General features: G+C 33.5%; 3 protein-coding genes across 6 annotated transcripts; all 3 read left to right on the top strand.

Moving 5' to 3' along the window:
- The first annotated feature begins 10300 nt into the window (after positions 1-10300).
- Positions 10301-12345, top strand: LOC133790436 (uncharacterized). 2 transcript variants are annotated; one of them, XM_062228076.1, is made up of 2 exons: positions 10301-10426; positions 11389-12345. In XM_062228076.1, the coding sequence occupies exons 1-2, from the start codon at positions 10413-10415 to the stop codon at positions 12152-12154; spliced, it is 780 nt and encodes a 259-aa protein (XP_062084060.1). In that variant the 5' UTR covers positions 10301-10412; the 3' UTR covers positions 12155-12345. The 2 variants fall into 2 exon arrangements, with proteins under 2 accessions (XP_062084060.1, XP_062084061.1); XM_062228077.1 differs by having other exon boundaries at positions 10348-10368.
- On the top strand, positions 10321-16523 carry LOC133790435 (uncharacterized). 3 transcript variants are annotated; one of them, XM_062228074.1, is made up of 3 exons: positions 13158-13314; positions 14409-15209; positions 16167-16523. In XM_062228074.1, the coding sequence occupies exons 1-2, from the start codon at positions 13175-13177 to the stop codon at positions 15172-15174; spliced, it is 906 nt and encodes a 301-aa protein (XP_062084058.1). In that variant the 5' UTR covers positions 13158-13174; the 3' UTR covers positions 15175-15209; positions 16167-16523. The 3 variants fall into 3 exon arrangements, with proteins under 3 accessions (XP_062084059.1, XP_062084058.1, XP_062084057.1); XM_062228075.1 differs by lacking the exons at positions 13158-13314; positions 16167-16523 and adding an exon at positions 10321-10426 and having other exon boundaries at positions 14409-15509; XM_062228073.1 differs by lacking the exon at positions 16167-16523 and having other exon boundaries at positions 14409-15509.
- A 2193-nt stretch (positions 16524-18716) lies between these two features.
- Positions 18717-19921, top strand: LOC133790434 (cyclin-dependent protein kinase inhibitor SMR13-like). Its single transcript, XM_062228071.1, has one exon. It carries the CDS (start codon positions 19306-19308, stop codon positions 19717-19719), a length of 414 nt encoding a protein of 137 aa, XP_062084055.1. The 5' UTR covers positions 18717-19305; the 3' UTR covers positions 19720-19921.
- Positions 19922-26792: the final 6871 nt, after the last annotated feature.

Genomic DNA, 26792 nt, shown 5'->3' with positions numbered 1-26792 from the left:
GGGACTTTGGTCCGAGGAGACCCCAAGAGAGTGGTCCTAGGAGACCCCAAGGATGTGGTCCTAGGAGACCCCAAGGATGTGGTTCGAGGAGAGCCCAAGAATTTGGTCTTTATACATATGTCCAACAAGTGCATGGTTGCCCAAATAAAAGAGTGCCATGTTAGAGGAGAGATATGGCATGCTAGAGGAGAGTGCCATGTTAGAGGAGAGGAGTGCATGTCCTACCACCATGCACTTGTCCTACCACCATGCACATGTCCGACCAGCACTTGCATGGGTGGTCAGTAGGAGGTGGATCAACTAGCAAGAGGAGGACTAAGTCAAGATTCCCATAAACAACTTCAACAAGATATGCGGAAATCTCTCATTCTTCCCACAAATGGGGGGTTTGTTACATTTTGAATTTTGAATGTTTCTTTGTAATTTAAATGTAATAAATATAATAAAATATCCCGGTTCTAGGGGATACCGTATGTATGACCCTAAGCCTATAAATAGAGGGCTTATGGGATGAGAGAGGGGCTTCTTCTGCTTCTTCTTTCTAGAGAGAGAAAATTTGGGTCTGAGTATTCTAGAGAGAGAAAGTGTTGATATTTGAAAGGATTCTTGTATTTTTGCAATCTGTACTGAAGAAACTCAGTTGGCTCAGTCCATCTGATCTTGAGTACATATCTATAATCACAACTCTAAGTGGATTAGGCTATTACCGACTGTCGGGGCTGAACCACTATAAAAATCTTGTGTGTTCTTTATTTTCTTTATTATACTGTCTGTGTTGTTTAAATTCTTTTGAAGATTTGTCGTATTTGACGTTCTCACATCGTTGGCTAAAAACACAGTCAACACTGGCCCTGACCACTTCGTCAGCCTTTGTCTCCCACGGCTGAATACCATTTTGCCCACTTTGCACCTATTTTGCAGCCATTTTTCCCACTATTTTGTACACGATTCTACACGTTTTTGAGTCCTATTTACACTATAAATAGAGTACCAAATGGAGTAAAAAATGAGCATAGTGTGGAAGGAAGAGTAGAGAGTGTTGGAGAGAAAAATACTTATTTTTCCTATTTTTCTTTTACATTTTTGTGAGTGAAAACAATGCCTATTTTATACTAAATTCTCTTGTGGAAAGGCTAGAGTGGAGTTCATGTTTAACATTATATTTTTTAATATATTGATTCTTTATTTTATTCTTCATTTCTATATATTTGTTACAATTAAATTTATTTTCTTCTAATTTTTATTCTAAATTTATTATTATCTTTTACATAAGTCTAGTCATGCTCTTCTTATGTAATTTAGGTTTTTAATTTAATTTATGATATTTGTTATATTATATGCTTTTTACTGCATTCTGCCATTGGTATTTTGTCGCTCTAAGGTATATAATATGATAGGTTTTAAAATTAGAAGTTAGTATAATTTAATTAAAGAACATATTTTAAGGTGAGCTTTATTATATATATTTTCCAACTATAATTAATGGTGTAGAATTATAGTTGAGTAAAATGAATCAATTTTATTAAAATATATATATGTTTGCATAAATGAAACTTATGCCTTCCATACTTTCTTTATGATTCTAATTCCTCGATTTTATTCATTTAATGTTTATATTCTTTTTCAAATTTACATTTTTCCAAAGTTTATTATTTTTAATTTACTAATCTTTCTTTTAATTTTGTATTTTACCTCTCTGTGAATACGACATAGCCTGATTACTACTGCGACCGCTTAGGAGTTATTGGGTGAAATCATCATAGGTTTCTAAACCAATATCTAGCCTCTGAGAGATCAATCCAAACTAATCCAAGTAGTAGGGACACTCCCGAGGCCCATAACTAAGTTCCCGGGGTCAAAACGAGCAAACGGGGCAAAAACTGGGCAAGGGCTGTGGCCCTAGAACCTTGGGCCGCGGCCCCCAGAGTTCCCTGAAGCAAGGGCCGCGACACTCTCCATCTAGGGCTGCGGCGCCCAACAGGAACAACACCTACACCTGCTTCTTCAGAGCAGGGCTGCAACACCCCAAGAACAGGGCCGCGACCCTCAACTCTGGGCCACTCCCCAACGTATTTTTAACATTCCAAAGCCTCCAAAATCATACATAAACATTCCCCAATCATCAAAACAAAGTTCCCAAGCTTCCCAATACTTCACAACCCTCAAAACCCAATGTTCAAACGAACTGAAAACTCAACGATTCACAAAATCAATTCAAAGCTAAGAAACTCGGAAAAACTCAAAACTCAAACTTCGATTACCTTCGATTGGGTTGTTTTCTGTCAAATCCTTCGGTTAAGAAGCTTCTAATATTTCCTAGGATCGCTATGCCTCAATCCTCGCTTGATTCCGACTCCTAGTACTCAAGATTTCTTCAAAAAGGCTTAAACGGTAAAACGGGCTATCGAAAGGGAGAACGAGAGGTTTTCTAATCGTACGTTCTATCTGACAACTACTTCAAGCTTAAGTAACCTCAAATAAAACCTAATGCTCGGGGTCCCAAAAATACCCCCGAGGACATTATAGTCAAAACTCCGAAATTTCACCCTGATCTCAAATATTCCCAATTTATCACAAATAAACATTTCTATTACCCAAAAATTAATCCCGTTATGACAAAACCGCTAATCCACTCTATATGACCATCTCATGCCGAATAGCTCGAATATATCTCCATAATAATGGAATCTCATTCACAAATCAAGTTATGCACCCAAATACACATATTCACCCTCAATGGGCCAAATTAACAAAACAACATAATTATTCAAATGTGGACCCGCATGCACACATATAACATCATATCATAATATAATTCACATATACATGCATATTATCAATTAATGGCATAATTAAACAAGTATGGCCCTCCCGACCTACTATTCCCGCCATTAAACCATATCGGAGAATTCGGGGCATTACAGTATCTGACAAAGTAGTCGGGAAAACTCTACGCCAATAATCGACACTTACTCCGAGCAATTCCATCTGGTCCTCAAACTTCCCAACATGTCTGATGGGATCTGCCTTTTCTGTATATATTGGCAGAACCGATGCTTTATATTTTGCCGGAGGATGGGCTGCTCTAATCCGGGCACAAAATGGGCTGCCACTCCGGTGGTCTATCACATCTATCTCGGAAGGTCGTTTTGACAAACCTTGCACTGCAGCTGTTAGCACGTCAAGTTGGGCTTGGATGGCTGGTGCAACTGACGAAGTTCCAAGGTCTTGACCGCCTGGTCGGGCATTACCATCTGGTGCACTGTTGAGTATTTCTACTTGACTGGCAGGGCGGTTCAGATTTTGCCTTTCGACTGGGACGGTCCTCCTCTTGTTGGTGATAACGTCCCTCAGATCTGTAATGCCCCGGATTCTCTATTATGGTTAATGGCTGGATTAGTAGGCCGGGAGGGCCATAACTATTTAATTATGCCATTAAATGTGTTTATGCATGTTTATGAGAATTATATTATAATATGATGTTAAATGCATGCATGTGAGTCCACATTTGCCTATAGGGGTATTTTGGTAATTTGGCCCGTTGAGGGTATACTTGAATATTTGTTTGCGTGATAATGATATATTGTGAGACCACATTATAATGTGGATTGGTTCGAGTATTTCGACATGAGACGATCTTTAAACATGATTTATCGGTTTGGTCATAACAGGTTTGAGCTCGGGGCTCGGGGTGAGTCTCGGGGTGATATTGGTGGTTATAGCGTTACCGGGGATTTTAGGGTAAAGGGATATGAACTGTTGGTGTTTGAGGATATTGAGATTAGCGGGAATTGGGAAGCGTTAATTATAATTAACGGGTTAAGCGGGAAGTACCAATTTTGCCCTTGGGGTGGCTTTAGAGGCTTAAGATGACACAAGGGGTATTTTGGTCTTTTTGGAAGGATATATATGACTTAAGTGGCTTAGAAAGCTGTGGAATAAACAGAGTAAAACAGGGGTTTGCTTCTTCTCTTCCCGTACCTTCTCCTAGCTTCATCTTCTCCATTGCCTTCTTTGAGAGTTTTGAGTTCTAGGTGGGATATCAAGCTAAGGAACTTCAAGGCTGAGTTGGTAGACTTGGTTCTGCTTGTGTGGGAAGTTCAAAACAGGTTTTGAGGTAAGTTTTGATCACTGAACTTAAGCTATGCTCTGTTTTCGTTTTAGCTTTTCAGTCATGAGTTTTGATGTGGAAAGTGTGAATCAAAGGGGGTTTTAATGTTAGTTTGATTGGGGTTTGATGTGAGTGAGCTAAGGGAGTTGTTTGGGGGTTTAATTGTGTGTTAGGAAGAGGTTCTATGAGGGTTTGAAGGACTGGTTTGAGAGAAAATTACACAGGGAGAAAAACTGGTTCGTGTGGCCGACTTAGCCATTCTGGGCTGAGCGCCGCGGTGCAGCAGGGGAGCGCCGTGGCTCTTGGCGTTTGGCAGGCAGGGAACCTCTCTGTTTGAAGGCGCGCCGCGGCGCAGCAGAGGGGGGCCGCGGCCCTTAAGGCCAATTTTGCCAAAATGTGGTTTTTAGCTTGGGGATTCAAGCCATAGTCCTCGGGGTTGAACCTAGAACCCGGTTGGGTAGTATTTGATTTCTCGGGGGCTGGGATTTGGTTTGGGAACCCTCGGTTATCATTTTTATTGATAAATTCTATAATTTGGTTATGACCAGGTGACCGTCAAGGATTTTAAAGGTTGATCGTTCTCAGGGGTCGTTCATATTATAATCCTCACTCGAACCAAAGGTAAGAAAACAGTGTATGAATATAGTTGCACCCTGTACAGGTATATGGCATGTATGATTTGATATTTGAGGCATGCATTGCATATTAAATGCTAGTGAATGTTGATTACCTGCTTGAGACACTGACTAGTCAGGGACCGACTCTAAAGTCGAGAATCATGCATTGAATGGCTCTATAGCATTAATGCCAGACCGACCCTAGGGTCGAGAAACTTATAAGCACTTGCCTGGTCTACGACCAGATGACTATAGCCAAGGTGTATGACCCCGGTGACTGTTTGTCACAAGGCTAAGGGACGTTGTCCATAGTTTCGACTCTAGAGTCGTGAGGAAGGTTATGTTGGTGACCAATCACCATGCACCTGTCCTGATCAAGCTTATGAAAGAAATCACCTATCAGTTAAGCCCTGGTGATCCTATCGTCACATGGCTAGAGGGAGCGATGCTCATTACTGTGACTTTTGGCTATTGTCACCTATTTGTGGGACTGATAGTCCTGAATGGTTATTATGGTCGTTGTTGATATTATATCATGTTTTATTATGTTTTCTTGCTGGGCCTTGGCTCATGAGTGCTATGTGGTGCAGGTAAAGGAAAGGAAAAGCTTGGCCAGCCTTGAGTGGAGAGCTTGGATGATGTAATGTACATACAAGGCCGCTTGATCGCCACGGTCAAGGAGTTCTCAGAGGGACTAGGGGTTTACCCTATTTTTGCCGCTTAGGCCAGCGGGGATTGTAAATTTGAAACTGTAGCAACTCTTTTGTATTACGAACTACTTGTAAACATTTTAAAAGGCTCATGAGCAGTTTATTTACTTAATGAAATGTACCATTTCCTTTTTACCGGTTTTCACCTTAACCTGATAATGATACTTAGATCACGTTTTTAACCAAAGGACTCGGGTAGCGAGTCAAATTTCCAGTTCACTGTTCACTGTAACTGTACTGGGGTAACCAGGGCGTTACAAGATCCTTCCGGGAAGCATGCTCTCCTGCCCGATCGAACACCGTACTTTTCAATTTTTCAGAGGGCTTACTACGCGGGATTTGCGCTCTCCCACTACGCCGCTGGCTGGGGTGCAGTGGAGGCCTTTCGGTACGCCCCGAGCAGTCTTTTCCTCCTTGTTGGTCGTTGCCCTCCTTTTCCTTTGACTGGTCGGTGTGATGACTATCAGCCTCATCACAACCATGCCCATCTTTGAATTGTAAAGTCCTTTTATCTCGAGGAGTCCTGGTCTGATCCTGCCTGGGTGAAGTTCTTTCACTGCCCGATCGGTGACTTCCTGATCTCAAAGTTTCTGATCGTTGGCTCCTAGAGGGAGTTCTAGAGTTCTCCCTCTGCATTGATGTAGTTCTAGAGCGGACCCCATCATCTTCTTGACCAGGGGGGTTACTCCTGCTTCTGTCCGGTCCACGAGAATTGGCTCTGTCAGTGGTCCTCCGATCAGCATTATTATTTCTTGCTCCTGGGAGGCTGCTCGTTCTGCGGCTTGAGCATTGGCTTGGGCCAATTGGGTAGCCGCTTCTAGAGCAAGTGCTGCTTCATAATGTCTCCGGTCGACTTCCTCCTGTCGCTGTCTGAGCTCTTCGCTTCTGGCCTCCATATTGCGCCTTTACTGCTTTAACACAGCTCTCTGCTTGGCCATCTCTTCAGCGAAAGACTCCTACCGAGCATTGAATTGCATCATCTCCTCTTGGAAAGCGCCTATTGCTTCCTGGAGTTGTTCAACTTCTGGAGTGGTCTCCTCGAGAAACACCCTGGGCTCAGTCTCTGGGTTCTGCGGTCCAGGCTCTTTTGACTTGCCTGACTTTTTAGATGCCATATTGGTATTCTTGGGCGCCATCTTGATACGATAGTCGTGTGTTTCTTCTCTTTAGGCTCTCAATGAAAGCACCAAAATGTTGACCACGATTTTGGCCAACGACAAGTAGACGTCAAAACTACAGTAAGCCTTGAAAAGAAAGTAAATAACACACGTAATTTTTATAGTGGTTCAGCCCCAATTTGTTGGTAATAGCCTAATCCACTTGGAGTTGTGATATATATCCTACACTTAAGATCGGATGAACTTGAGCCAACTGAGTTTCTTAAGTGTAAGTAGAAAAATACATAGTTTCCCTCTCTAAACTCTCTTAGAAAGTGCCCCAAGAATCCCCCAATTTACAGTCCCAAAGTCTCAAAACTAGAGAGTTTTTCTCAGTCCCCAAAAGATCAGATCCCCCAAAATGATGCCATGAGCCATTTATTTATAGGCTCATGGATCGTACATAAATATCTCCCTTTTACTGGGTCATTTGTTCTTCCAACAGATTTTAATTAATAAAATATAAATAAATCTAATATTACAACAATATGGCTATTATTCCGGGATATCTGAGAGATTCCTGCGGTAGTTGAGAATGATTCGGGTTGAAGCTGTTACTGAGGAAATAGGCAAGCACCTCTCATAGGCAAAGCACTCCTCTAGCACACCTCTGGTCTAGCAAAACACTCCACTGGTCGGGCAAAACAAATGACTGGTCGGCCATGCACTCCACCGGTCGGCCAAATACTTCACTGGTCGGCCAAACACTTAACTGGTCAGACAAACACCTCATTGGTCGGGCAAGCACATGACTGGGCAGACAAGCACATGACTGGTCGGTCATGACACTTGACTGGTCAGTCAAAAATCCTTATCGGTCTGACAGAATCTCTACCAGGTCGGTCAGATCACTTTATCATAACTCCGAAGAGCCAATACACTTATTGGCTATTAATGTGTCGTTTACGGACCATGTATTGCCACTTGTCACTTCTGATTGCCACGTCATCGAACTCCAATTTTTGGGGATAACACCAATGTTTAATTGGATGTTTATATAATTAAAATTAAGATTTATGAGTTACTTGGGTTTTGAAAACGTTCAAATTGAAAAAGAGAAAAATAGAATATGGTTGTCAACACCCCAGGTCGCTGCTGTGAGCCTCTAACTCCCAGGTCGAACCCTGAGATGCTCTTGGCTGCAGCCTGGAGGCTGTTACAGCCTCCAAATTTTACACATTTTCTCAAAACGTCACATACCTTTCCCACTTGATTTTGTAACCTTCATATACATAATGAGAGTTAAAAACGTATCTTCAACAACCATATCACATTATCGCTTATGAAATCCAATCTCAAAATGCGTAATTCTCAATCTACATATTATTGGGTGATTTTGGAAGTTACAAATTTGTAGCTGATTTTGTAACTCTCAATATTATTATGTTACAATATGTGACAAACACATTTGTCACATTATTTAATCTAAACGTTATATTATATAAAATAATATAACAGCTGTAACTATAACAAACACTGCCATGGAAAAAAATTAGAAAAAAAAATTATCCGACATATGTTTTTGAAAACTGAGGTTGACTAAGAGGTTGAAATAGGATGTTGACCATAACACTATCAAGATGTGAGGTGTCATTTCAACAATAACTCTTGTCATTAGTTCAAATGGCATATCACTATTTTTTTTTTTTGCACGGCCTAATAATAAGAGGCTATTAAGCCTGATATACGATAAATGAATATTTATCATTAGAGATACTACATTTGTTATATGTCTTTACATATGTTGTTTTTGGATTAGCCATTAAGTAAGTAATTTCGATAGTGATAAGTTCATTATTGGTGTTTTGTTATCAAAATGTACCTTCCTATCTTGTCCTCGTGTCGAGTAGCATATTTTTATGCATTTAATAAATACTGAATAGACTAACACGTGTCACATTATTATTATTATATGATGTCAATATGAAGATCGCTATTGTGCTTATCGTTTAGTGTTTATAATGTGTTGAGATCCAAGTGACTGCTATGCTCATTTCTTAGTGCCAAGGTTGAGATGGTTTTTATGCTACTTGTTCTAGTTTCTTCGATATTTATTCCTTATCTTAGAATCCCATCAATTCAACATTTCTTTTTAAGAGAAAATTACATTTTACACGGTAATTTAAAAAAATAATTGTTTTATACAGCAAATTAAATAAATTACAAAATTATGGTGCTTCACTGTGTATGGAATTTTTTGTTCTCCTTAGTTGATATCATTTTGTGTATTGGATCTGTAACTTTTAGTCAACATTTTGCTTTAGTCAAATCAACATTTTATATATATATAAATATATTTTTTTATCAAATCACTCTACATTTATTTATTTAATATTTCTATAAATTATTCTTTTTTATTGAGAAAAGTGAAATTAATCTAAAAGTTTCAAAATTATCACATGCTTTATTTAATTTATTTATTTTTGATATATATTGACAACATTAATTAGACATATCATTTTATATTATTAAAGACAAAATTTTAAGATATGCCTCCAATTATAAAAATGAAATAATTTTGTGCTTATTTGATGATGCCATGAACTTTTGTAATATATATTAATAGTAACAAAAAATATTATATTTTTTTGAATATCATAACTATTCAAATCTCAATACTTAATATTAAACCAAAACCATAATCTAGTCCAAATTTCAAGATTTGTTAGAAAAATATATATTAAAGTTAAAAAATTTAGTTTTGTAAATCTTTGTAACAATCATGTTAAATAAATTTATAAATATTTATGTAAATGTTAGTTACAAGAATAAACTTTTTGGTTGTGAAATTAATTTTGTAAACTATTGTTACAAAAATGCAAAATTTGTTTAAAAAATTATTGTATTTCACCACTCTGTAACTGCATTTTCATATAAATATATATTTAATAAAGTGTTTTATAAACAATGAATATCTTAAATTTATATTTTTTAGTTGTATAGCATAAATATGACGGTTCCTATAATTTTTTGGTACAATATTGTAATAATATAGAAAAATATAATATTTTTATGTATATTTTGGTTATGATTTATTAACTACAAAATATTTTTGTAAATTTTAGTTACAAAATATATTTCTTAGTTGTAAAACTAGATTTGTAAACTATTGTTACAAAAATTAAAAAAAAAAAGTTAGAAACTTGTTTGTAAGTTTTATCTAAAAAAAAATCTACAATTCTATAATTGATTTTTTTAAATATTATTTACAAACATGTAATAGATATTTACAATTTTGTAAGAGATATTTACAAGTTTGTAAACATTGATCACAAAAAATTGTATTTTACCACTGTTATTTACAAATTTACCACTCCATATTTACACTTTTGCCCCTTCTGTATTTTTGTAATGCACCATATTTTTTATATATATATTTTTTAACTTTTCGTGCATTTTTGTACATTCCTCTTCTTTCGATATATATATATATATAAATAATAGAAATGCCAATTCTTTTTAGTTATGTTTAATCTCTTAATCTCTACTATTTTCTGCCTGAACAAATATTATAGTTTTTTATTATAGAAACAATGGTTTGATCATATGTAAAACCAAACATTTTTACTTGGCGAAACATGTGGTTTCCTACAAAATAAAAAAGAAAAGTGGTATAAATCTATACACCCTTCACAGCCGTAGAGGCCACTTCGAAAGATGGGCCTCAATTGGGCTTTTAATAAAGAAACTACGTCGTTTGAATGAGCAAAAATTTCAACCAATTTTCTTCTTCGAACACAGACGCGCACACAGAGAAGAGAAGGAGCTCTCAGGTGCTTTCTTCGCAAACCCATTTCTGAAACTTGAAGCAACTACAATGTTCTACAGAGGGTATGTCTTTTTTCTTCTTCTTAGTATTCTTCAATGTCAACTGTACCCAGATTTGGATTTCTGACTTTTTTTTTTTATGGTTCTTTCAAGTTTTTCCGTATTAACCTCTTTTTTTAATAAGTTTTTGAAATAGATTTTAGGGTTAGCTAACAATCGATTTTGATTCCCCTTTTTTTATTTAAGTATTGGGAATATTGTATTCTATTAAATATTGAGCCTTTACAAGGTTTTTTTAGGGGGGTCTGATCTTGTTGAGGGTATGGTATTTAATTATCTTTTTGTTTCAGTTGGATTGGTGGTGTAATAATGATAATTTGGAACTAAGTATAACGCATATAGCCATGAGAATTGGGAGGTATTTTTATGTTTAATTATGAAAAGAGAAAAGTAAAGAAGAGTAATGAAATATTCTATGAACTTTTAGTAAGTGGATGTAGAATCTATCTGTTTTTCAACATCTAAATTTGCTTTAGGGCCAAAGCCAACTTTTCTAGTAACCAAACCAAACCGTGAATCATCTCTAATATCTTCTGTGTTATTTGTGGTGGTGGTGGTGGTTGTTGCTTATATGATTAGTCCTCTTGCTTTCTTGTCCACATCCGCATGTTCAATAGAATTAAAGCTTTTCTTCAGGTAAAGCTATCATTAAGTTCATGTATAATCGTTTTAAAGTGATATGAGGGGGGCCTGAATAATCTATTTTGAAATTTATGTGAGTATCAGTGTCATCTGCTTTTAAAAGTATCTTTTAAATTGATTAGATTTCTAGAAAAGTTTGTTGTTTATTTGGGAATACCTTGTATTCCTTCACTTGTTTTTTGAGTGATGGAAAAAAGAACAACTTGTATCGATATAATTCAGTGTAAAGGATTTCCATTTTATTGATCTCTTTAGAGTAGCACTATTTATTGATGCTTTCCATTGTTTTTCTGATGTTGATTGATGATTAATGGAACATAAAGTAAATATGCGGACGGTGGGGATGGGCGTGAAATGGGTGCAAAGCGTCAGCGGGTAGTTGAACAGGGCTCTTCATTTTATGGGACTTCCCCTGGTCCAAGTTTTATGTACAACCCAACTCCTTTTGCTTATGTAGGACAACCTCCACCTTTCCCAGTAGTCAAACTTCGTGGTCTTCCATTTGATTGTACAGAAGTTCATGTGGCTGAGTTCTTCCATGGTCTGGACATAGTTGATGTTCTGTTTGTCCACAAGAATGGAAAGTTCTCAGGAGAAGCTTTTTGTGTTTTTGGGTATCCTCTTCAAGTTGACTTTGCACTTCAAAGGAATAGGCAGAACATGGGCAGGAGATATGTTGAAGTGTTCAGAAGTAAGAGGCAGGAATATTACAAGGCAATTGCTAGTGAAGTTTTAGATTCTCGTGGTGGTGGCTCCCCTCGCCGGAGCATCCCAAGGTCTAAATCTTATGATGAAGGGAAGGATACCGCCGAACATACAGGGATATTAAGGCTGAGGGGATTGCCATTTTCTGCTGTCAAGGATGATATTATTGAGTTTTTTAAGGATTTTATGTTGATAGAAGACTCGATTCATTTCACCTTGAATTCAGAAGGGAGGCCTACTGGGGAAGCATTTGTGGAGTTTGCAACAGCTGAAGATTCTAAAGCAGCAATGGCGAAGGATAGGATGACTCTTGGTAGTCGATATATTGAATTGTTTCCTTCATCACATGAGGAGTTGGACGAAGCTCCTTTAAGAAGACGATGACTCCTTGTTGGTAGTCGATACAAAAATGTTTCTTGGTGCCGATATTTAATTTCAATCAAGATGTGGGGTGTCATTTGGACAATGGCTCTTGTCATTAGTTCAAATATGTCACTAAGAAAGTTTTGCACTGCTTAATAATATGAGGCTATTAAGCCTAATGTTTGCTTAATGAATCTTTATCATTTGAGATATTGACATATTGCACTTGTTATCCATTTTTTTGGATTAGCCCTTAAGCATGTACTTACTTTCAATAGATGATGGGTTTACTTGGTTAGAAGGAATTCTACCACGTGTTTGAGACCAATGTATTACAAGAATATTTTTATATATGAAATTCGTCTTTTGTCAAAAACAAAAAGATGTACCCTACATGTTTTTGTGACGAGTAGCATATAGTGCTCATATTTTTTTTTTATGAGAAAAGTATTTAAATATATCAAAATAGTGCAACTATCACCACCCTATTTTTTTGACTTTGTTAAATGCTGATTAGATTGCCACATTGTTATATGGTGTCAAAATCGGGTTGAGATGGTTGTTATGCTCGTCGTTCAAGTTTCCTCGATATTTATTTTTTAGAGTAATGCTAGGGATAATGATGTGACATGTATCCTAAACTTGAAAAAAAATGTTTTAAGATTCATGTCACATAATTGTGTGCATTTTAAGTGTGTAACATGAATGTGTCTTAATCATTATTCATTATCCTTATCTCAGTATCCACTAAATTCATCATTTATTTCAATATTCTCTAGATCATTTCCTATTTTTGAGGCACTCTACTATTTCATGCCTCAACAAATATTATAGTTAATTATAGAAAGAAACAATGGTTGGATTGGATCATTTGTAAAACCAAACATTTTTACTTGGTGAAACACGTGATTTCCTACTAAAGAAAAAAAAAGTGGTATAAATCTATACATCCTTTACATTCGTAGAGCCCACTCAAAAGATGGGCCTTCATTGGGCTTTGAGTAAAGAAACTACGTCGTTTGAATGACCGAAAAGCCATAGATGAGCAATAGTGTTCGACTAAATTTCTCTCTTTTTTCTTCTTCGAACACGGACGCATACAGACAGAGAAAGGAGCTCTCAGGTGCTTTCGTCGCAAACCCGTTTCTAAAACTTGAAACCACTTCAATGTTCCATAGAGGGTATGTCTTTTTTTTCCTTGGTATTCTTCAATGTTAACTGTACCCAGATTTGGATTTCTGACTTTTTTTATGGTTCTTGCTAGTTTTTCCGAATTAACCCCTTTTTTAATAAGTATTTGAAATAGATTTTAGGGTTGAGTTGGAATTAATTACCCTGAAATGAATGAAGTTGAAGTTAAGTTCATGTCTTGTTGTTAATTTTTGGGTTAGCTCATAATCGATTTTGATTACCCTTTTTTTTTTTTTAAAGTATTGGGAATATGGTATTCTATTAAAGATTGAGCCTTAACAAGTTTTTACTGGGGGTTCTGATCTTGTTGAGGGATAACAGCTTTGTACAAGTATTATATACTCATAATTTTTTTGTGGGTATTTAATTATCTTTTTGTTCCAGTTGGATTAGTGGTGTAATAATGATAATTTGGAACTAAGTATAACGCATATAGCCATGGGAATTGGGAGGTATTTTTCTGTTTTTAATTATGAAAAAAGAAAAGAAAAGAAAAGAAGAGTAATGAAATATTCTATGAACTTTTAGTAAGTGGATGTAGAATCTATCTGTTTTTCAACATCTAAATTTGCTTTAGAGCCAAAGCCAACTTCTCCAGTAACCAAACCAAACCAAACCGTGAAATATCTCTAATACCTTCTGTAATTTGTGGTTGTGGTAGTGGTTGTTGTTTAGATGATTAGTCTTCTTGTTTTCTTGTCCACATCCGCATGTTCAATAGAATTAAAGCTTTTCTTCAGGTAAAGCTATCAATAAGTTCATGTATAATCGTTTTAAAGTGATATGAGGGGGGACGGAATAATCTATTTTGAAATTTATGTGAGTATCAGTGTCATCTGGTTTTAAAATTATCTTTTAAATTGATTAGATTTCTAGAAAATTTTGTTGTTTATTTGGGAATACCTTATATTCCTTCACTTGTTTTTTGAGTTTTAGATGTTTCTTAATGGAAAAAAGAAGAACGTGTATCTCGATATAATTCAGTGCAAAGCATTTCCATTTTATTGATCTCTTTAGAATAGCACTATTTATTGATGCTTTCCATTGTTTTTTGCTGTTGATTGATGATTAATGGAACATAAAGTAAATATGCCGATGGTGGGGATGGGCGTGAAATGGGTGCAAAGCGTCAGCGGGTAGTTGAACAGGGCTCTTCATTTTATGGGACTTCCCCTGGTCCAAGTTTTATGTACAACCCAACTCCTTTTGCTTATGTAGGACAACCTCCACCTTTCCCAGTAGTCAAACTTCGTGGTCTGCCATTTGATTGTACAGAAGTTCATGTGGCTGAGTTCTTCCATGGTCTGGACATAGTTGATGTTCTGTTTGTCCACAAGAATGGAAAGTTCTCAGGAGAAGCTTTTTGTGTTTTTGGGTATCCCCTTCAAGTTGACTTTGCACTTCAAAGGAATAGGCAGAACATGGGCAGGAGATATGTTGAAGTATTCAGAAGTAAGAGGCAGGAATATTACAAGGCAATTGCTAGTGAAGTTTTAGATTCTCGTGGTGGTGGCTCCCCTCGCCGGAGCATCCCAAGGTCTAAATCTTATGATGAAGGGAAGGATACCGCCGAACATACAGGGATATTAAGGTTGAGGGGATTGCCATTTTCTGCTGGCAAAGATGATATTATTGAGTTTTTTAAGGATTTTATGTTGATAGAAGACTCGATTCATTTCACCTTGAATTCAGAAGGGAGGCCAACTGGGGAAGCATTTGTGGAGTTTGCAACAGCTGAAGATTCTAAAGCAGCAATGGCAAAGGATAGAATGACTCTTGGTAGTCGATATATTGAATTGTTTCCATCGTCGCATGAGGAGTTGGACGAAGCTCTTTTAAGAGGACGGTGACTCCTTGTTGGAGTTCTGCTTCCATTTTTTCCCCTGTTCGTACTTGTTGTGTCTTTAGTTTCATTTTCTTTGTTTGGAATTTTGCGTAATATCCTGATTTGGAAGTAGTATGTTTTCATATAGTATTAATTTTTTTCTTCTCTTTTATTGTTTGTAATGTTTTTTTTTTTTGCTGGAAGTTTACTTTTAGACTTTTAGTTATTGAGGATATGTAGGATTGATGTTTAGAATTATACAACAGAAGCTATTGCATTCAGTTTGATTGTATTGCATTGCTCCAGTTTCAAAGTGGTGCATTTAGTTTGATTGTATGACAATTGATTAGCCTTATCTTATGTTAAATAGGGTTCTAAAAAATTGGTACAAATTGGTTATGAACAAACTGATGTCGGTTTTGATTTTTTAATTTGAATTTAAGATGCTGAACAAGATTTGGTATGGATTTACTGTATGCAATTTCGAATATTTGTTGCTTAGCATTGTGTGTTTTGTTTGGATTCTCTTTTTAGTCATATACTATTTATATTTAGGCACACAGGCAAAAGTTGGTTTTATTTTGGTGAAGGTATCAAGTTTGCAACTGCTGATTGAGTTTAGTTAGATTCTACATGCCATTTTTTTTTTGAAGTTTACTTTTAATCATTGAAGAGCTGTACGGTTGATGTTTATAATTGCACCACAAAAACTACTTTCGGCTAATCTCTTGCTTTTTGCTATGGCTTGACTAAGTTGAAGTATCTTCTCACATATCAAGTAAAGTACTTGAATTTGTTACTTAGTTGAGATTAATTTGACGTGGGGTTTATTTATTTATTATATATTTGTACCTTATTCCGAGATTAAGCTGCTAAACAGGTTGGCATAGATTTACACTTAGCTGTTTCAAATAGAAAAGCGTTATGGTTTATGTGTGGTTTGTTTAGATATATTTTTGCTACATTCATTTCATGCTGATATATTATTGTATAATTTTCATTCTGCATTTCCATCAGTGAGGCATGACTCATGCATGTGAAGGAGTTGTTCAGCTTCTCTTCTCAGTGTTAGTGGTGAGTGGTGATGAACTCTGCTGATTTTCTTTCAACTCAAGAAAGAAAGGAACCGAAATATATAAGCTTGTCTTGTTTGTTGTATTCAAACTCCGATCTGTGATTCCCCAGAGTGTCTGTTTTTGTTAAAATTTAGAGTGAAAACAATTGTCTCTATATGTTTCACCTCATTGGCCATAACAACTTCATGGGGCCTTATCAAAGCTTGTGATGTACTAATTATCATATACCAATTTAATCATAATTATTGTTTAAAATCCCAAGAACAGATATATCATATTGATTATGCCTTGGAAGTTCTGATGGGTTTTGGAATTTTAAGATGAAAGAAGTGTGGTTTTATTAGTTTTGCTAATTACTTTTGGGAATCTCAAGAACTTTGGTAACTTTGATTAGTTTGCTCTAAAACTGTGCATGGCATTCATGTATGACCAGCCATTAATCCGGCCAGGTGTTATTATTTACTTGGGTTAATAAACACAGCTTGTTATTGTGCAGCTTTCTCGAGTAATTCTTGTGAAAAAAGTCAACCTTGTCCTTAACTTTCCATGCAAAAACTTCTACCACTCTCAGTAAGTTTTGCATGTCTTATAAACAAAAACTATATAATAATACTAACAAAAAGATGTCCTACGTAGAAAACTTTATAATTCTTTAGAAGAAGATTACTAATATATATATATATGATAATTTTTCTATTGGGTATCACTTTTAAGCCTTCTCGGGTCCGTGAATAGTTTTCGGCACGATTTTTTTATGTCCGTGTATATTGTAGATATTTAGACCATTCTGTAAATTTGAAAATTCTGAATAGTTTACAGTACCGAAAATTAGATTCAAACATGTTGCTTTCCACGCGCATAAAAAAAATTAGTCACGCGTGCAACAACATATTTAAATTTAATTTTCAGTACTGCAAACTATTTGAAATTTTTTGAAAATTTGCAGGATTCTCTAAATAGCTACAATATACACAGTTAAAAAAATTGTGCAGAAAACTGTTTACGGGTCGAGAACACTGAGAGCTTCACCGGTAGGGCTTAAAGTAAAGCCCCGATAAAAAAAAATCCCATATATATTTATAGTGAATGAAAAAATTCTTATCCAAAATGAACCAACAATATCATCTAGCACACAACTATTGTCTAAATCAAATACAAAAAAGAATTTTGTTCTGCTATTTGCTATTGGGGTCCTAAAAGTTCTTGTTTCAACCATTTAGAAAAGAAAAAAAAAATTGTGGCATAAAGAATTAGGAATAATATATAAAAACCATTATAAAATTGTGTACAATTTTTTTTAAAATAATTATCTTTCTAAATATTTACATAAGATAGTAGTACTAGCTATAGTGTAAAATTTTCTTATCCAAATACTTGAACCTCTTTTGGGTCTTAAAGATTACTTGTAGAAGAGTGGCATGTGAAACAATTTTGTTTTTTCTTTAATTATTTGGTTGGATGAAAAGAAGAAAACCATTGAAATTAATGCTTATAAAGAAGAAAAAGAAATGCAACTCACTGTCACTCTTCTACAAAGTCTTAAAAGGGTCTTGTCAGAATATGAATTTAATCGAAAAAAAGGTCACAAATTCATTCGACACATCATCTAGAAAAAACTTAGGTTCTATCAAACTAAAATTAATATAAAGTTTAGTAAACCATGCACAAGAGTTGAAAATCAGCAGCCACGTGTTGGTTTCTCATTTTTCACATTTTAAAAAAAATAATTATTATAAATAAGACAATTCAAATTTGTAGTGAAATAAAAAATCAGCCATGCAAAAGTTTAAATTTTTTTGCATTTGCATGTAATGAATTTGTATTTGTTGATCCAAATCTTTGGAAAATGTTTTAGCTAAACTCACTTTTAGGATACTCTGTGGTGAGCAGAAATTGTTCAAAGAAAAGGTCAAAAAAGAAACAAGAAAACAAAAATAAAATAAAAACAAAAACAGCAGAGAAGAGAGATTGTTATTTGTTTATGCATTAAAGTAAAATATTTGTTAATGTAAATGTCTACCAAGGGGATTAATAATACAGACAATTTTTCAACTTTTAAATAGAAAAAATATATTATATATATTTATTTATATAATAAAAGCTAATATAGATAACTATGAATGAGAATCTTAACTATTAACTGTTCCTCGGGCATGTGGCCATCCTTTTGTGATTTCCCCAAAGTATTCTATACATAATCCCTATGTATGTATATAATATACATATGTATCAAATCTCCCAATTTTTGAAATTTATTTTTTCCCTCTTTTTTTTTAATTTTTTAATTATTTAATTGATCACCTAAACTCTGCTCAGGTATTCCCACTTATTAATTAGTTGGTTATTTAAATAAAAAATAATAAACCCAAGGGAACAAGTGGGGTTTTGAAAAAAGAAAAGAAAAGAAAAAAAAACACAATTTTTAGTCTTATAAATAAACCTATACTTACACCAAATAAACAAATAAAAATCACAACTTTTTCACCTATACTTTTGAGACTATTATGGGTAATGAATCAAGTTGATGTCTTTATTATTTTAATCAATATCTTTAATGGAATGTACCAAAAATTTGAACTCTCAACACGGGCAGCGGTCAGTCTGCCCGTATTTATCCCCATATAAACAGCTTTCATACCTAGAATTCCGAAATCTTGGTTTATTATCTCTCTCTGTTTCACCTCGATAGGGTTTTAACATTTCTAATTAGGGCTTTTCAATTTCAAGTGAGCTAAGCTTACACACAACAAGGGTTTTGGGGATTTTTTTTTCTTCAGTTTCAAAGTCATGATTTTGTCAAGGTTTTTGAGTAGTGTTCTGTTCTGCTAAGGTTTAAAGTAGTGACCTTTGTTAGCTTTAACACATATATATATAGAGTCTGATCATCGTCATGATTATGATCTCCAATATGGGTTTGTTCTAAAGTCTCGATTTTTACAGAAGAAGAAGCCTCGAAAGTATATATATATACACATATATATATATAGTCATACATACTATACATAGTACAAGCTTGAGTTTTTTCTGTCTTGGGTTTCTCTCTGTTTTTCTTTTCCTTGCTGTAAAACTAGTCATCTCAAATGGGTCCTTCTGGAAGAACACGAACAAGAACAAGAACAGCCAGAAAGAGCAGCAGCAGCAAGAGAAAAAGTCAGTTGATCAAGAAGAGTGTGGTCGAACGACAAGAGAAAGAAGAAACGACAACAAGTTTTATCCAATCGTCGCCGTCGTTGTCGTCTTCTTCAAACGACGAGTTGCCGAAAACAGAAGGCATTGAGTTCGAAGCAGTGGACGACGTCGTTTCGACAAGCGGTTGCTCAACGCCAAAAGGTCAGAGATATCGAATACCAGATGTGGTGACGTGTCCACCAGCCCCAAAAAAACAAAGGGTTATCTCCAATAATTTCTCCATTCAAAGAACTCCCATTGCTTTCTTTGCTCCACCAGATTTAGAGCTCTTCTTCTGCTTAGCAGTTCGCGGTATTTCAGTTTAAATTAAAATAAAAAATAAAAAAAAAATAGTATATTATTACTATTAATAAAGTGTGTGACTACTCTTCTTAATTTATATATATATCTATATAAATATAATGGTCCATTTATGATGATGATGATGATGATGACTTTAATTAGTCTTTATTTTGATTGATCAAAGTGTTTGAATGTTTTTCTCAAGAGAGAGAGAAATTACTACTACTATTAGCTTTTGCTTTTTTTTTAAATAAATATTAGTTAATTTGAGTAATTGGGTTTTCAAATTTGTAGGGTATACTAATGATCAAGTATATATTATTATTATTATTATTATTATCATTTTCTAATATGTATGGCTGACTATGGTGGTGGGAGTGAGGAAGTGTTTGAGTTTGATTTTTCTTTCTTTTTTTTTTTAGAGCAGAGAGTGGTTTTTTATTAATTGTAATCATATGTTTTTTGGTTTGTTTAATATTAAGACAACATGAAAAAAAAAAAAAAAAAAGCATAGACAGCTTCTTTTTGTGTGTGTACAATATTCTCTTCTTCTTCTTCTTCTTCTTCCTCTCAAGTAGTTAAATTTTTATGATTTATATATATATATTTGTACATAACGTAAGAATATATATAGCAGAATATTTATGATTTAGAGACAAGTCATTGAATATAGGACTGGTACAAGAGTGTTTATACAATTATAAGGGTACTAATAATGTACTTATATATATATAAATATTCTTATCAGATACCCCACCAATAATCATATGATATCATCATATATATATATATATAAATATATATATATATACAGTTTCAATTAGTTTGCATTTGCATTGCATATATATTGCCTCAAATTAATAAGTAAATATCTCAGAGCATTAAGTAGTTATGTATGGTGATGAAGAGGGTTCCACCATAAGAAAGGTGCACCCCACCACACCACACCCACCCCATTGTGTGATGTGTAACTCTGTTGTCTTCTTCTTCTTCTTTCTCTGCAAAAGATTTGCAGAGAAAAAAGGGTTTAGCCATTTTCTGCTTTTTGGTCTCAAATATATCAGAGACAGAGAAAGAGAAAGATAAGGCTAAAAATAGAAAAGAAAAACAGTAGTGAAATTTCTTAAGAATGTCCCAACTTTTGAGTCGAAACAATAGAGAGATCTCAGCTCAAAGTTTTATTTATTTATTTTATCAAATAGAAATGGGAAACACTAAAGGGATCACAATAATATTGACAACTACGACACCTACAACTTCCAATTTAGTATCGGGTCTCATAATTATGATTATTTATCATCTTAAATAAATATAATTGATCGAAGTAATTTTTTATATGGAATAGTGCAAAATTGTCATGTATTTTAATTACAGTATATTTCATCATATGGTGTATGTTATATAAATTTGGTGAGTTTTTGGTTAAATTTATATATATATCTATGTGTTGACTGTGAATTTAGCCAACGACGTAAGAACGTCAATTACGACAAACCTTCAAGAGAATTATAAACGACAACAGATAGTTTTTATCAATGAAAGTAAATAACACGAGATTTTATAGTGGTTCAGCCCCGATGATCAGTAATAGCCTAATCCACTTAGAGATTTTATTATGTATTCATGCTCAAGATCAGATGAACCGTGCCAACTGAGTTTCTTCAGTGTGAAATATTCCAGAATACAAAAAGGGGTTCTCTCAGGGAAAACACTTTCTCTCTCTAGAACACAAGTTAACTCTTGATTTTTCCAAAAGTCCCTTTACGACCCTCCCAACTCTCTATTTATAGACCTGAGATTCTCAACTGATATCCCCTTTAGATAGAGATATTTCATTATTTTCCTAATATTTATATTACAAAATAAATATTCAAAATACAACTGATCCCTAAATTCAAATGAGGATTGAGAGATTCCCGGGTGCTTGGACCAATTCTCACTGAAGTAGTTTCGGGCAGTTTGACGTAGTCTCTCATGCATGTTGACTACTCTTCAAGCTTTACGTAGGTCAAAGGTGGTATGTGCATGGCTCTCCTCGGACCAAGGTCGTCCGAAGGTACTTACTTTGCTTCTTACTTCGGGCAAATTCGAGGCATCCTCCTTCATTGTGCCCGATCGGACACAATGGTTCTCTCCTTGGCTTAAGGTGGTTCAAACCACCCTCTTTGGCTCCTTCAGTCAAGGTCCGATCGGACCTTGCACTCTCCTCCTCAGACCAAGGTGGTCCGAGCCATGTCTTCTTAGCATTTCCTCGGACCAAAATGGTCCAAAGCACCCCATAAGCATCATGTCCGATCGGACACAACTTTCTTCTCCTCGGACCAACATGGTCCGAGCCTTTCTTCGTTCAACCAAGGTCCGATCGGACCTTGGACTCTTCTCCTCGGACCAGAAGGGTCCAAGCCTTCTTTTACACACCATCACCTTGGACCCAAATAACCCAAGGTAGCTCTCCTATGGGTACCTCCGATCGGGCACAATGCTCCTTTCCTCGGACCAAAATGGTCCGAGCCTCCTTTGTTCAACCAAGGTCCGATCGGACCTTGGACCTTTCTCCTTGGACCAAGGTGGTTCGAGCCTCCTTTTACATATCACCTCCTTGGACCAAAATGGTCCAAGGTACCTCTTCTATGAGTATGTCCGATCGGACTCCAACATCTCCTTTTCAACCAAAGCTCGATCAGACTTCAATATCTTCTCCTCGGACCAAAGTGGTCCGAGGTATACTTTTCCTCACCTCATTCAAGCCCAAGTGTACCTCTTCCACATCATACCCGATCGGCCATTGTGTGGCTTTCCCCTTGAGTAAAACTTGAGCCTTGGTCATTCTCTTTGAACTCATTCGAGCCAAACTTAACAAGAGGTCCCCTAAGCTTAGGTCCGATCGGACCTATTGCTTTTATACTTTGAACCAAAATTCAAACCTCCCCTTCAACTTCTTGGACTTGGCTCCAATTTAATTATAAGGGTCTTCAAACTGAGGTCTGAGCCAAGCAACCCCCAGTCCAAATATTCTTTTCGATCGGGCGTATTTGGCTTGACTATCTGTCCAATTCCTTAACTGATGTATTAGGCCATTACTAAGCCAGATCACCCCACTAACTCATGCCATGTGTCAATTTTACTGCCACGTCATTCTTTTCAAATTTTTGGGATAACACTATGTATAAACTTAGTAAATTGAGTGTTGCTTTTCACTTTCTCATAATACTTATTAAATTCAAATATATGAGATCTGATATTAAATTATAGAATTATAACAGGAAAATTATAGTAAATGACCAAAAATAATAGTATGAATAAGTTAATGTCCTCATTTTTAAAATTATAGAGAAATAACTATTTTATATTATTGATTACCTAAAGCTAAAGATGTTAAAGATAGTAAGGGTAAATGTAAAATTTCGCTATATTAATTTGTTGTATTAAGCCGTTTATTGATTTTTTTTTAAAATTGTTATATTTATTGAAATAATAATTGTTTTGGGAACTATTTTGCTCGATACTCCTTAACTTTGTTCCTAGTTGGGCTTTAGCAATTCCCTGGTAAATTAATTAATGAAATTTATTCCTAGTGTAGGTTTCTGGTAAATTAATAATATATGTTCCTAGTATAGGTTTTTTATTTTATGAATATAGAGTGAGTGTAGTAATTAATTAAATGAAAAATGAAGATAAAAAAGAAAAGAAAAGAAAGAGATGAGGTGTTAGTCAGAAATGTGGGTGTCAGTGTGTCTAAGGTTAGGGTGGCATAAGTAAGGGAATCCAATGAAGAGACTCGTGCGGGTTTTGTGTCCATAATTGTCACCTTAGGGAATCTCAAGAAATTTCTCATCATTTTCTTTAATCTCTCTATACATATCTATATCTATATATCTCTATATATTATTATTATTATTGATTTGGGCACTCATTGTATTTTATGTGTGGCTGCCCAAAATGCCATCATTGGTCATATAAACATATCTATATCTTTATATTTAAGTTTCTATGATTATCAAATGTGAAAGAATAATATTTAAACATATATATATATATATATGATTGTGCTTATATATTTTTGTATTATTTGGTGGTTGGATTGGAATTTAATGATCTAGGGAAAATGAGTACCACTTCTCTCTTTCTTTCTTTTTTTTTTGTGTTTTTTTTAAATGGATATATTTTTTATTATTATTATTAACAATCAAATAATTGTCTTACAATCATTTTCAGGAACCTCCAGCCAATGCTTTATATTTTGACACATCATTTTTATTGTGAAAAAAATAAAAAAAATATAAACTCTATCTTCTTCCTTTTAATGATTTAAAATAATGCATCGAAATGTAAATGATTGGAGACCAAATGAAATAATTAAAAAATTGAACATGTAATTGTGTGTTAAATAATTTTGGTCGGGTGACTATATGTAAAAAAAAATAAAAATTTATTGAAAATATAAATTTGAGAAGTTATTTGTTATTTTATATATAAAAAATGTGTTATTTAGAAAGAATTTTTTCATTTAAATGTGTGTTATTTGAAAAAAGAAAAAAAAACAGAGAAATTGCTAATTAAAAAATAAAAAAATCCCCATTATTAAACTCAATGCACAATATTCAATTTCAATCTAATAAATAATATACTATTAAATAAAACAATATAAATCTTATAATTTTTTTTTACAAAATGTAACATACAACTTTAAGTGATCTATTATTGTGTACAAACTTTTGTGATTATTTTCCAAAAAAAACATGATCTAAGGTATATACACCTTATATTCAAAGCCAAATTCAACCTTATATAATTTATGCTAAAAGTATAGTATATACTATTCTATATTCTAAATAAAAATTAAAGAAGTATATACTAGAGTACTAATATATATATATACCCACTCATGTGCCTTAAATGTACATTTAGTTAGAAAGTATAGTATCGATCAAAATTCAAAAGTGAATCACACTCTAATAAATATATATTTATTTATTTAGTGGCAGAAGCATTAGCTTTGAATATCTCATTGATAAATAGAAGCTTTTTTTTTGGAGAATATATAAAATGAAAAAAAAAAGAAAAAGAAAATGTTAGAAGGAATAATATGGTGAAAGAGGGTTCTCTCATTTCATTATATCCTTTAAATGATGTGATTCCTTTTCCCTTATATAAACCTTTTTTTTTCTTCACATTATTGTGGTCCCTTCTTTGTTGGGTATGATCATCATTATAGGCATGTCAATAAATATATATATATATATTTATATATCATTTTTGATTCACGGTTCCTTGACAAAATCCTCTATTTTGTAAAGTTATTTTGCATTATAGTCTAGTTTTAATAATTATTTGCAAAAACCTTTCATAATTTAGACAGCTGGTCAAAAAATTTAAACAGTCGGTCGAAAATTTTAGACAGCTAGTTAAAAAATTTAAACAACTCAGTCAAAATTTAGACATATGTCATTTTGCAAAAAATTATTAAAAGTAGGTCATGGTATAAAATCACTTAAAAAAGAAACAATTTTCACAATTTTCTCGTATATTTATGATTAATATTTGATATTAGGGTACTTGCATTGCATGGCCATTTTTTCTTCCTTGATGATAATTATCATAAAGTAATGATAGTACATGATAGTGATCTAAATTATATATACGTATATGTAATGTTGTATACATCTATATATATAGACCTTTTTCTTATAATAAAGTGTTATATATATGAAGAGACATTATATATCAATTTGTCTGTTTTATATTTCAATCCGACATAAAACATGGGTTGTTGAGTGTATGTTTGTATTTATTGAATTAATTCAATTTGAAATGATAAGTTAGTCCCAATATGTTATATATATTTGGATAAGAATATCTACACATTGACTCAGATAAACTTTTTTCTGACTAATATAACATTATCAGATACATGTATTATATGAACAAATAATTAATTAATTATCTTAAGTATGTGTATATTATTAAATCAAAATGACTAATAATATTCCCTAAAAATCGTTGGAAAAGCATTTGATAAATGAAAGTTAAATATACACTACTAAGAGCACTTCCAATAGAAGAGCTAAAATATTCAATTATTTATAATATAGATAATAAATAGTTAATTAGTTTTCCGATTGGTGATGTAAATTTATATTTTTTTTACCTAAATGAATAATATTTGTCTATATGTAGTGAAACACTATTTTTAAAATTATAAATATTTTATTATTTTTTTATAAACTTTTGTATATATATATATATGAGTGTGATATTATTATATTTAATTATTTTATTTCTTAATATGAATAAAATATTTTTTTTAAAATATAATATTTAAATGATGTAGAGAAAAAATAAAGATGCTGGTGTATGATATAATGTAAAAGTTTGAGGTAAATTATAAAAAAATATATTTTGATGATGTATTTTGTAATGCACTTTCTCTATAATATTTAGCTAAAACTCACAAAAACATATATACATATATTTATAATAGCTATGCACAAATTCCAATTAATTTATATCTACATTTACAAAATATTTACATATTCTTTATATAATATTTTAATATTATTATTTTTCTTTATAAGTTTTCTCTCTTTCATTTAGTATATATTTATTATTTCTTTTTCAATTATTTTATTTTACTTTAATTAATAAAATATGTTTAAAGATATAATATTTAAATAATGTAGAGAAATATATAGAGAAGCTGATGTATGGTATAATATAAAATTTAAAAATAAAATAAAAAAAATGTGTATTTTAAAAAAATATTTTGAAAAATGGAGTTATACATATATTTTTAATTAACTACTTAAAGTAAAAAAGTAAATTTTCGAATTTTTTTATTTGTTTTTAGTTCAAAGATAATTATTTAAAAGTAAAAAAAAATAAAAATAAACTGATGATAGCACAGTGCGTGCGTGTGAAAACTTTTTGTATTTTATTGACTTTCAAAACAAAATTATGAATAATATATGTTAAATATATGTATACATATATATATAGAGAGAGAGTAACATTGGAATGAGGAATGGAAAATAGGGATCTAATAATAATTAATTAATTAATAATAAACGAATAAATCTCATTTTGATTGATGTACCTG

This window comes from Humulus lupulus, chromosome 7, assembly GCF_963169125.1.
Source record: "Humulus lupulus chromosome 7, drHumLupu1.1, whole genome shotgun sequence".
In the NCBI taxonomy this organism is placed as follows: Eukaryota; Viridiplantae; Streptophyta; class Magnoliopsida; order Rosales; family Cannabaceae; genus Humulus; species Humulus lupulus.
Note: the sequence above shows the minus strand (reverse complement) of the source record. Positions and strands in the feature narration are given on the sequence as shown.

Bases quoted from the DNA above. Each gene is read 5' to 3' on its own strand.
- LOC133790435 (XM_062228074.1), top strand. From the start codon at position 13,175: ATGAGCAATAGTGTTCGACTAAATTTCTCTCTTTTTTCTTCTTCGAAC. The intron at 13,315-14,408 runs GTATGTCTTTTT...TGGAACATAAAG, and splicing joins ACTTCAATGTTCCATAGAGG to TAAATATGCCGATGGTGGGG.
- LOC133790434 (XM_062228071.1), top strand. From the start codon at position 19,306: ATGGGTCCTTCTGGAAGAACACGAACAAGAACAAGAACAGCCAGAAAG.